Below are 12,288 nucleotides of genomic sequence, written 5' to 3'. Positions count from 1 at the left end.
ACTTCAATTAAATAATTTATAAGAAATGATTGTAATATAAAAATATAATAAACAATATTCAATATCATTAGAATAAGATTTTTTTTCTCCATAACAGTAAACTGAAATAGGGGGTGCCTAACTGTAATTAAAATATTGTCAAAAGGCAAAATAAATGAATGTGTGTGTGTGGCCGAACTCTCACACAAGTTCCCTTTTTAAATTCTTCTGTCTTTTTATTTCATATTTTTTTCTTGTTTTTAGGTAACTTCATATTTCATTTTCTTTATTATTTCCATGTAAATGTGACGGCCATGATGTATTCCGCACACGGTTTCTATACTTTATTTTTGGACTTATAAATAAATGAAAGGACACTGCAAAACTGGTTTGGTTTACAATGTTTATTTGCTATTATACAGAATCAGTGCACAGGCATAGTTAGCTGGCTTAAAGGAAAATGTGATTAAAACCAGCTAAAATCCTTTTGACTAAAATGTTCTAAAAACCATGATTAAAACAGTACAACTCATGACTAAAATACAACTTTAGATCTGTTATCATTTCTTTGATTAAAATGTTTGGTACCTGCTGTGGGTGTTTCAAGGCGAACTGGTCCAGAAGCAAAGAGTAGCAAACAAATAACTGAAATGTTTTATAGGAAATCTAAGTGGTGGATGGAACATACCAACTGTTGGAAATGTGAGTAAATGTGATTTTGTCTAACAGAATGCTTTTTACATTAGCTAAAATTATTTCCATGGACCATTTTAGTTGATGTATAATGTTTGTTCCAAAGGCATGCATTGTTAGAGTTTGTGTAATTTTGTGTTTTTTCATTCCCCCCTTCTGCATGTTTATGGTGCTGGCCACCTCCTTTAAATTCAGTGTGTGTCTTGTTTAGTCAGTCCTTTGTTAGTTATTTGAAGTGTATAGTCCTGGTCATACTTGCTGTGAGGCAGCCTCTGAAAAGGTTGAGGCTGAAGTAAATGCAACTTTTGAGATTTGACTTCTCATTATTTACCAATGGAGAAGTTGGGCATAATCCTTATACTTGCTTGAGTGAGTCTTAATAAAAGACACTATCTTGTGTTTTGTGGCTATGGACATTAATGTTGTGATTTGCTGGGTAATTCTGCTAGCAGGTCCATCGCAGTAAAGCACTTGAATAAACCAAGGTGTATTAAATGTGATATACAAATAAACTTGCCTTGCCTTTATTGTAATTAAAATATTGTCACAATGCAAATGATTTTAATTGCCCTAATATAGTTGCTAATTAAATATACTTTCATATTTCTATCTTTTGATTTTTGGGTGAAATGTGATCTGGAGTTGTTCTTGACATGCTTTGTTAGATTCATCTAATTACAGTAACTACTGTTTTTCATTAATAACACCTTTGACGGGGCCTGGGTAGTTCAGCAAGTAAAGACACTGACTACTAACCCTGGAATCAAGGGGCATGCTCAGTATCTCCAGCCAGGTCACCTAAGCACCCTAATTAGCCTGGTTGCTAAGAAGTGTAGAGTGACATTAGGTTAACCTCCTCATGGTCGCTATGGCACGTGATGAGTTGTGCATGGATGCAGCGGATAATAGCGTGAAGCCCACACATGCGCTATGTCTCCGCGGTAACGCGGTCAACAAGCCACTTGATAAGATGCGCGGATTGACGGTCTCAGACGCGGAAGCGACTATTGAGGCGAGTCACTATGCCACCATGAGGACTTAGAGCGCATTGGAAATTGGGCATTCCAAATTGGGGAGAAAATAAAGAAATAATTAACACCTTTGACATGACTTATTGACTTCTGAGCTGAATACTGATGCAGAGTCGTCGCTGTGCTCATATGCTCTACAGTACACACACTGGGGTCTGCATAACTGATAGTGGATAGATAGTGTGCTTTGAAGAAAGGCCATTGTTGAGTAGCACCTCTTAGCTTGCGTTTTATAAATGCGGGCCTGTTACTGAGAGCAGGCGAGTGTTTAGCATCAGAGGCAGTAATGTGGGGGTGTGTGAGAGCCACTTTACCCGAGCTCGACTGCTCTGATTGGCCTTCTCATAAGAGCTTGACAGAGGTTTCTACAGAGAGGGTGGCCAGTGAAGGCATCAGGGCCCTTCAAAGTCTGTAGTGCTTTGTGTGTGTGAGTGAGAGAGATAGAGAAAGAAAGATAGAGAGACAGTGCACTGAAAAGTTTTATGCACAACATCAGTACTATTTAAGTACCTTGAATGTCAATTATTACAAATTAATTAGGCCTATTATTTAACTATTATTCACTCAATATGGACAAACTACATTTGTATTTCCTGAAGAAAATAGCAGTGCTTGCAAGGCACCAAAACAATAGTTGTTTAGTTGTAGGTACGTTTAGGTTTTAGGCTTTGGTTTCGAGTAAATAAAAAAATGCTACATCAGAGCCTTTTGTCGTTGTCATGACACTTGTTTTCAGACAGCAACACACAAAAATCAACACAGTGTGCAGTGTAAAGACCGTTATAAGGCCAGAAACATACTTCACGCAAGTAGGCGTATGCAAATGCTACTGCTTGGCCAACAAAGTGCCAGTGCACTGTCTGGTTGAACATCCGTTCAGTGTACGTTCTTGTGTTACTGTGGAGGCAACCTTAGTACTCAATGAAAGGGGTGATTAAGTTACATTCAACTGGATGTGTATAATATATAATATATGTATAAATATATTAACTTTAACTTTAGCTCTGCCATAAAACAGAAGTTTGCTTGAAAGAGAACCTCACCATAGAAATGGACAGTTCACACTAATGTCCGTTATACCGTCCCTAATGGCAATGTTGAGGTTACCACGTTGTAATGAAATCAATGGAAATTAGGAGATGAGAACGGGCTTTTCAATATAAATAATAGTTTAATATAAAACTTAAACAGAAGACACAAACACACATGACGGACATGTCCGTAAACTAACGGATGACAGCTGCGCCTCTCCGGGCGGATCGGAGGCAGACCTCCAGCCCCTGGCGGATGGAACGACCCGCCGTGTTCTCGGGGAACAGAAGGGGTCTCCCTCGCCCCTGGCAGCGGTTCTCCCACTCCAGGCGGTCGGCAGCAAGCCCCTTCTTCCCTCGCGGTCGACGGCCGCCATCCGTTGAGGTGGACGGTAGTGGTGAGAACTCTACTACGGCGTATCCCTCCTCCTTCCCGGGTTTGGGCACCAGTGTAAAGAAGTCAATGGGAAGGAGGAGGTGAGAACAGGCTTTTCAATATAAATAATAGTTTATTATAAAACTTAAACAGAAGACACAAACACACATGACGGACATGTCCGTAAACTATCTCTCTCTCCCGCACAATCCTCCGCAGTCGGCCTTTATCCCTTTCGGAGGCTTGATTAGCCTGATAAGGGACCGGGTGTGTATATTCATGACCCGACCCGGCCCTGCCCTCCGCCCTGCCACACACGTGTACTTTCGTTGTGTTAGGAATTGCAGTCTGACATATTTTGGAATGCAACAACAAAATAAATACACATTGCATAGCTAGAAGCATCTGCTTTCACGTAATTGCGTATAGTAAATGCTTAAATATATGTAAATAAGATAAGACCAATCACAATTCAGTATGCAAATACATTTAAGAAAGAAAACCAGAAATCATACAAAACTTGTGACAACATCACTGCTGTTGGTTTGGTTGAATAGCAAAGTCAAAGAGATTTTCCAAATTTAATTTGAAATTTGTTCAAAAATTAACAATAAAAACAATATATTAAATGAAATGAAATGAAAAACAATAAATCAATAGCACACTAAAATTTCCTAACCATGGTGCGATGCTACAAGTTTCCAGCAATAAACTATTTTCTATCCACACTAAATGTGAAACTGCTGCTTGAAGTGGTATGATCACAGCCAATCATATCTGACTTTGGGATGATGAGATTTCACTTACCCAGCATACCCAGCAACAAGTAGCATAAACAGTGAATAAGAGATTGAAAAATAATCCTGTCTTCATTGTGGTCAAAAAATCTCACTTGTCGTTTTATTGTGCCCTGTCTGGTTATTGCAAAGTTTAAGACTGAAATTATATACAAAATACAGTTTAAATGGAGCCTCTAAACTTACTGAGAACTTTATTAGGAACCCCTGTACATCTACTTATTCATGCAACTATCTAATCAACTGATCGTGTTGCAGTAGTGCAAAATCCATTCAGATACGTGTCAGGAGCTTCAGTTAATGTTCACATCAACCATCAGAATGAGGAAAAAATGTGATCTCAGTGATTTCAACTGTGGTATAATTGTTGGTGCCAGATGGGCAGTTTTGAGTTGTTCTGTAACTGTAGATCTCCTGGGATTTTCATGCACAACAGTCTCTAAAGGTTTACACAGAATGGTGCCAAAAACAAAAACATACAGTGAATGGCAGTTCTGTGGATTGAAATGCCACAGAACTGCCAGAACTGCCATTGTTGATGAGAGAAAGTAGAATGGCCAGACTGGTTCGAGCTGAAAGAAAGCTATGGTAACTCCGATAAAAACACGTTGAACCTGTAAACACATTGAACCTAGAGGTGGATGGGCTACAACAACAGAAGACCACGTCAGGCACTTTATTGGTACCACAGTGTTCCTAATAAAGTGCACATTTGACATTTGAGTGTACATTTAACAGTTCAGGCTGAATTGATTGCAAAAGTTCAATACTTAGGGTTATGGGTTTAGAACAAACCATGCGCATTGGCCCATAGGTGATAGAGCTGGATTGTGATGTCAATAACTCTAGTTCCTTGAATCAGAGGTGGGATTCTTTAGGCAGCTTTTGATTCGATTCGATTTCGATTCAGGGAGTCAAGGGTGAGTAAATGATGACAGAATTGTCATTTTTAGGTGAACTATCCCTTTAAACATTGTTGTTGTCATTAGCACATGCCTTGTTTTCTGTGGTTATGCACAACATTTGCGGTTACGTTTTACTGGCTTAAAGGCTTATGTTTTTTGGTAACAAGCACAACTTTACACTGCAGCCCTCTATTTCTATACTTCACTCCAGTATTCCATTTCTATAAACAGAATTCTTATTCATTCGTTTTCAATTCTGATTTAATCGTCAGTGCATCCCAGCCCTACTTCATCACCCCACTTAATCAGGATTTCAGCTGCAACCTTTGCAGTAGCATAACAGATCCTTACACATTACACAACCCCCACATCATGGAGGTGGCAATGGCACCATTAGTGACCCAGCTGGAGTGATAAGATTGTGTTCATTGCGCCTGCATTACTTGTCATGCATGAAATGTTCACTGATGCAGTGTTCCAATAAATTGCTGTGACACAAATAGAGATCAACTTTGGACTTACCTTTGAGATGTGCTTTTGTACTTCTGCCTGTAAGACAAAAAATGGGAGAACATTAGCTTGCTGAGGTAATGATAGTCTCACTCACATGCTGTTTTCTGATCAATTGATGTATATTGTACACGCAAATGAAATGCACTTTCCTGATCTGGGAAGCTCTAATGTGATTGGCTTTATGTAAAGGCACACAGCAGTTTTTTTTTTTTCTCAGTCTGCCTGGAAACATGTTGTGTTTACAAGGTACTGAGTTTATACAACAAATGGTTTTGAAGATGAAATAATCAATGGATTTGACCAAGTTTTCCAGGTTTCTTGTATCAAATCTTTCAAAGATATACAGAGTTTTGTTTGAGGCACTTTGTAGCAAATAAACTATCCAGAATGGTATATTGTACTTTGTTTGTGGAGTTATGTCTGTGAAATAATCAGTACTTATTACTTTTAGACAGACATAATTTCTCATCATAGCTTATACATACATTTTCCACTATTTTGTTCATTCTTCTCTTTACGCTGGTCTATTATTTTATGATCTTTCCAACCTGGTTTCATAGATCCATGATACCATTACAGGACCTAAATTTTTGCACAATTATTTCTTTGTGGCTTGTAAATATCTTATATAAATTGCAGCAGTCTCCTGCCATATTAAAGCATTACAACAACTTTAATTCCCTTATAGAATTCATGAGTAAAACGGCAGATTATCAGTTAATAAATACTTACTGTCACAGTCCTGTCACTCGGTCAGTCTGGGTTTTTATCTGACAGGACCGTGGCATCATCGTCCCATGTCTGTCTTGTGTTTCATTGTCTGTCTTCGTGTGAGCGCACGGCTTCGTTTTTTTGCCTGCAGTGTACTCTTCGGTCTGTCTTGTGTTTCATGTACAGAGCATGGTGTCTGGATCCTGACTTCCCAGTCTGGTTCGGTTTCAGCCTGTGTCGGGATCCTGACACTCATGCTCCATGTTCTGTCTGTTATTGACGTGAGTGCATCTTGGCAGCATGCACTCGCACCAATAGTTTATGTCTCTCTCTCATGAACACGGGTGCGCCTCGTGTTGAGTGCCCGGTCGCAAGCTGTCTTGTGTTTCATGTCCGGAGCATGGTGACTGGATCCTGACTTCCCTGTCTGGTTCAGTTTTGGTCTTTGTCAGGATCCGGACACTCAAACTCCATGTTCTGTCTGTCTTAGTGTCTGTGTCTCGCGACCGTGGACGTGCTTTGCGCTCGCTTTGTGCTGCGTGCCCAGGTCGCGAGCTGTCTTCATGTTGTGGTGAGGTTCAATCACTTCGGTCATAGGTATCAAGTTTGTGTGTGGCCGAAATCTCACAAAAGCGTCCAGTTTCGTTTTGTCATTGCATTTGCATTGGAGAAAGTACTTTTTTGTGTAAAGTACAGGAATGAAGTGAGCAGCAGGCTCTCTCTCTCTCTATTCTGAGCAAAGCCAGATCTCAATAATACTGGATTCTCTCTTTGCCACTGCAGTGAATTAGTCATCCGATGGAGCTGCTGTTATCTGATGTGTTGATGTCAGTTTGAATATCTAGAGCTCTTGCAGAGCAGACACATTGGGACAGTGTTGCAAATGAGCTCAAATCATTAGCTAATACATTTGATTATATATTTAACAGTCTACATAATACAGTTTGCATTTGTGTTTATTTCAACTCAGATTTCCCAAGAACAAAATTGCAAGCACACATATTGTATAAACATTGTTATGGACCACAATGGACCACGCTTCTGGCCCCGCCCCTATTCTGAGACATCTGTAATGTATCCATTAATGCTGCTTGATTGATTGAAGATTAGAATCACAATATTGCAAACACTTGTACAGTAACTAAACCTTAAAAGGCTGCGTTTTAATATATAGTCTGCATTCAGAACTTCAGTCAGCACTGTGTGAGCAAGCAGCGCCCTCTAGCGGTCTGGATGGTATTATCCATTATGCTTCTATCCACCTTATTTTGCAACATGGAAGTAAGCATCATTCACTTGTTGCTGTGTGTTGCATTGAAGTGACAATAATAAAATCTGCTTCTTGCTTTACCAAGTGCGTAACGATGCAGTCTCCATGTAAACCTCCATTCATTTAACCTCAGATGCAGTTTCATCAGCCATGCTGAATGTCAGATCTGCGTGTCTGTTTACTACACACCGCTAAGAAAGAGAAACTGCTCTCTGAAAAGAATGGAGAGTATAATCTGTTTATTATTTTGCCAAGATGAAACAAGATGCAGTTTTGGTATAAAGGAAGTTGAAGCATCATTTTCCCAGCAGCTTTCTGCTCTCTTTCTCTCTTTGTGTTAAGTTTGAGGTAGTCATGACAGAAGGAGCTGCTGTTGACTGTCCATGTCAACGCCTAATCTCTCATTCATTCTGCCTGAGCAGCTGCGTGTGATAAAGCGATGGCAAAATGCGATATACTGTATATGCTCCAAACAAATGTGTTTATGAAAACTATAATAAATTATAATAATAGGATCACATGTATTACCAGGCTGCAATATAAAGCAGTATAAATTAGTATTGTTGTATCGTTGAAATGGCTGGAGGTGGATTAAATCGAAAGAGGTACACCTTCAAGGTTGATAATGGCACCGCACTTGTTACGCTGAAAAATAAGGTGGATAATACAGAATTTAAAAGGGGGTTTTATTTTCCAAGATGTGTTTGACATTTCAATGGAATTGCCCATCATACTGTATGCATAGTATGAATTTGTAATGTTCATTTTCAGTACATACAGTACATGCTAAATGCAAGTTCTGTTGTTTTGAACAGCAAAAACAGAAGAACCAAAATGTTTTAGAAGTACAAATAAACATTGTTATAATATTTAGTTATTTTTCCATCTTTTTATCTTCTGTTTACAGTATGTTTCATTGTAGCTCTCTTTAAAATGCTGGTCTGTGTTCAACAGATCCAATCCATGTTCAATGGAAATGATGTAATGTTAGAACATACAGTATATAGAGGTAAGATTTTGTACCTATTTGTACATTTTTCCAAACAGTGATCTGATGACAAATTAAGATAAAATAAGATAAGTGGCAAAATATCGGTTAAAATTTTTCAAAACTGTGCATCCCTAATTATATTTCATATTGCTGCATATTATTCTTATGTTTAATAAAATATATTTCCTTTCTACGATTATTCAAAATTTTATGTTTACATTTTTATTGTACTGTAGGCCAACTATTTTAACCGTCCCAAAATGTATAAGCCTTAAAAATTAAAAATAAATATTAAAATGACAATCATTTATAAAGTTCTGTCTAGGGGTGGCCTTTTTTTTGCTAAAAAAAAGTACTGTATGGCTCAACAGATTGCAGCCACAACGCTCTCCTTTTGGTTTCTATTTTTAACCATTTTCCAGGCAATAAAAAATCAGTTCTGGGGGTTTTGCCTTTGTTTGAGGTGCAAAAAACAGCTTTTCGCCATGTTTTTCATTGTTAAAATAGCCTAAATTATTGGATATTTCTCCCTTTTTTTCTCATATTAATATGAGTAACTTTGGGAACAGGGCTTCGCTTTCCCCATGAGTGGGCAGGGCCTCTTTGCCAACTGTATCTATCCCAACATGCAACACTGGCTCTACCAATGGCATAAGCTTGGGGTGGGACTTACTTTTTAGCCAGCCAATGACAGACTGGGAGAGTTCACAGGAAATCTGTTTGAAAACAATCATTATAACCATTTGGTAATGCAAGTGTTGCAGAAATTACACACTTAAGCTTTAATATCAGACTGTAAGGTGTTTGTGTTTTAGCAGTGCCCAAAACAACTGAAGGCAATTTAATGTTAAAGAAGACTTTCTTGCTTTAACAGACTAAACTGATATATATTAAACATGAATACACTGATTAGCCAAAACATTATGACCACTCACAAGTGATTATAATAACATTGATCACCTCCTAACAAGGCCACATGTCAAGGTCTGGGTAGATTAGATGGAACAATCAGTGCTTGTAGTCAATGTGTTGAATGCAGGATAAATAGGCAGGAGTAAAGACTTTGACAGAGGCCAAATTGTTATGGCCAGAAAACTGGGTCAGAGCACCTCTGAAATGGAAAAGCCATTGTGGGGTGCTCCCGTTCAGCAGTGGTGAGTACCTATCGACAGTGGTCCGAGGAGGGACAAACCACAAACAGGTGACATGGTGTTGGGCATCCAAGGCATATCACTGCGTGAGTGCAACAAAGGCTATCCCATCTAGTCTGAATGGATAGAAGGTCCACTGTGGCACTGGCACTGAAAATTTTAATGATGGTTATAGGAGGAATGTGTCACAACACACAGTAAATCGCACGAGAGTAGTCGCCCATGATGAACCCTGTCCACCGTCGAAAGCACTTACAATGGGCATGCGAGAGTGGGAGTTGGACCTTGGAGCAGTGGAAGAAGGTCACCTGGTCCGATGAGTCACGTTTTCTTTTGCATCACGTAGACGGCTGTGTACATGTTCACTGTTTACCTGGGGAAGTGATGGCACCAGGATGCACTGTGGGAAGACGACAAACTGGTGGAGGGAGTGTGGTGCTCTGGGCAATGTTCTGCTGGGAAACCCTGTATCCGTCCATTCCTGTGGACATCAATTTGATAAGTGCCACCTACCTAAACATGGTTGTAGCCCAGGTACACCCCTTCATTGCAATGGTATTCTCTGATGGCAGTGGCCTCTTTCAGCAGGATAATGCGCCCTGCCACACTGCACACATTGTTCGGGAATGGTTTGAGGAACATGATGAAGACTTCAAGGTGTTTCCCTGGCCTCCAAATTCCCCAGATGTCAATCCGATTGAGCATCTGTGGGATGTACTGGACCAACAAGTCCGATCCATTGCGGCTCTACCTCGCAACTTGCAGGACTTGAGGGATCTGCTGCTAATGTCTTGGTGCCAGATACCACAGGACACCTTCAGAGGTCTTGTAGAGTCCATACCTCGGCGTTTGGTGCTGTTTTGGCAGCACGCAGAGGACCAACATATATTAGGCAGGTGGTCATAATGTTTTGGCTCATCATAGAGAATCAAAAAGTGTAACCCTTGAATTTCATTTTTTTTCCTATTATTTTAGTTTGAATATGTTTACTAAATTATGAATTATTAAACACTGGTGTCTTGTTGCTGAAAAATAAGCAGCTGGTTCCTGTTTTATGCTAAATTAACTTTTATAGCAGGGGTGGGAAAACATTTAGTGTTACTGTTATTATGCATAATACATTGTTTATTATTATGCATAATACATGGGTTAAAATGTATTGAGTGTTTTTCAGGAGTCGTTTTGCAGATTCTGTCTGACACTGCCTTAATAAATAGTTTAGCAGTACAAAGGCTTATCAAACTGTTGGATACCATGAACTACATGTTGTGACCCCCCACAATATTTATAATCTAAAAGCTTTGAATGCAGATTGCCCTGTGACTCTAAGAGCTCTGTTTACATTGAAGTGTATCATTTTGCATCTGTAATGCGCATAAGCAATTTTGTTCTGCTCTGTATTGAAGCTTTCCTTGTTTCTTACTTTTCTTTAATAGTTTTGTGTGATATGACATTATAGATATTAAGCCTATTGATTTGATGAATATACATTAGTTACCCTTTAAAAAGGGCTGTGCTTATCCATATATTACTATGAAACACATCTGATCGGGACATCGGGTCATATGGACATAATGCAGGCACTGCAAAAAAATTCTACTTTTCTTACTTAATATTTTGTCTTGTTACCCGGAAAAAGTATCTAAACATTCTTAAAACAAGATATATTTACTTGACAAGCAAAATGGCTTAAGACATTAAGCATTCTTTTGGGAGAAATCTAACAAATTTTAGATCTAACAAAGTTTATGCTTAAAACAAGAAAAAACTACAAGGGGTCAAGGTAAATCAAATTAATTCAAAGGAAAAGCATGTTAAATTTTCTTAAAGTGATAGTTTACCCCCAAAATTAAAATGCTCTCATAATTTACTCACTATCATGCCATCCCAGATGTGTATGACGTTTTATTTCTACAGAACACAAATTAAGGTTTTTAGAAGAATCTCTCAGCTTTGTAGGTCCATGCAATGCAAGTGAATGGTGACTCCAGTGGCTCCACATCCATATATTCAGAAGGAATATGACAGGTGTGTGTGAGAATAGTTCCGTATTTAAGTCCTTTTTTACTATAAACCTCCACTTTCACATTCTTCTTCTTTTGTTTTAGGCAATTCACATTCACGATTTATTCTCCCTGCCAAGTAGGAGAATTTATAGTAAAAAAGTACTTAATAATGACCACTTGAGTCATTTAGGCTACTTTTTGAAACTTCAAATTTCTAGCCACCATTTACTTGCATTGTATGGACATACAGAGCTGAGATATTCTTCTAAATAAGCTGAAGAAAAAAGTAATACACATCTGAGATTGCATGAGGGTGAGTAAATGATGAGAGGATTTTCATTTTTGGGTAAACTTTCCCTTTTAAACCATTAGAAGATTTTTTCAAGCATAAGCATAATTTTGTCAGATTTATCTTAAAAACAAGACTAAATATATTATGCCATTTTGCTTGTCAAGCAAACATAATTTGTTTTATGTTTAGATATGTTTACTGTAAAGATATTTTTTGATATGTTTACCATTGTGGTCCATAACAATGCTCTGCCTACTGCGAAATATATTGTTTAATTTGTATAAAAAAAAAATGTTTGCAGTGTAATTAAACATGGGTTCCTTTAATTATCAATGAATCGCTAAGACTACGCACGTAGTTTTGAACATCCCTACCTTTTACCTGCAATTTCTGTATAACAGAGTGAAAGAATTGTCATGTCGGACACAAGTGTTCTTCAATTAAAAGAAACATTCTAAAAAAGGGGGGTTAACACAGGTAAATATAACATAAAATAGCAATACTTACATAACTGCACTATATATATTTAATCAGTGACTAAA

At 38.4% G+C, this 12,288-nt stretch overlaps 1 protein-coding gene across 1 annotated transcript in view; it reads right to left on the bottom strand.

The window, feature by feature from the left end:
* Positions 1-12,288, bottom strand: part of LOC127654810 (dual specificity calcium/calmodulin-dependent 3',5'-cyclic nucleotide phosphodiesterase 1A-like) — a 74,459-nt gene that overhangs the window by 60,570 nt on the left and 1,601 nt on the right. The window contains exon 2 of the mRNA XM_052142260.1: positions 5,335-5,361. Within this exon, the coding sequence (XP_051998220.1) occupies positions 5,335-5,361 (27 nt within the window). The remainder of the gene's footprint in view (positions 1-5,334; positions 5,362-12,288) is intronic.

Source organism: Xyrauchen texanus, chromosome 14 (assembly GCF_025860055.1).
Source record: "Xyrauchen texanus isolate HMW12.3.18 chromosome 14, RBS_HiC_50CHRs, whole genome shotgun sequence".
In the NCBI taxonomy this organism is placed as follows: domain Eukaryota; kingdom Metazoa; phylum Chordata; class Actinopteri; order Cypriniformes; family Catostomidae; genus Xyrauchen; species Xyrauchen texanus.
The sequence above is the reverse complement of the archived record's forward strand: the minus strand, read 5'-3'. Positions and strand labels throughout refer to the sequence as shown.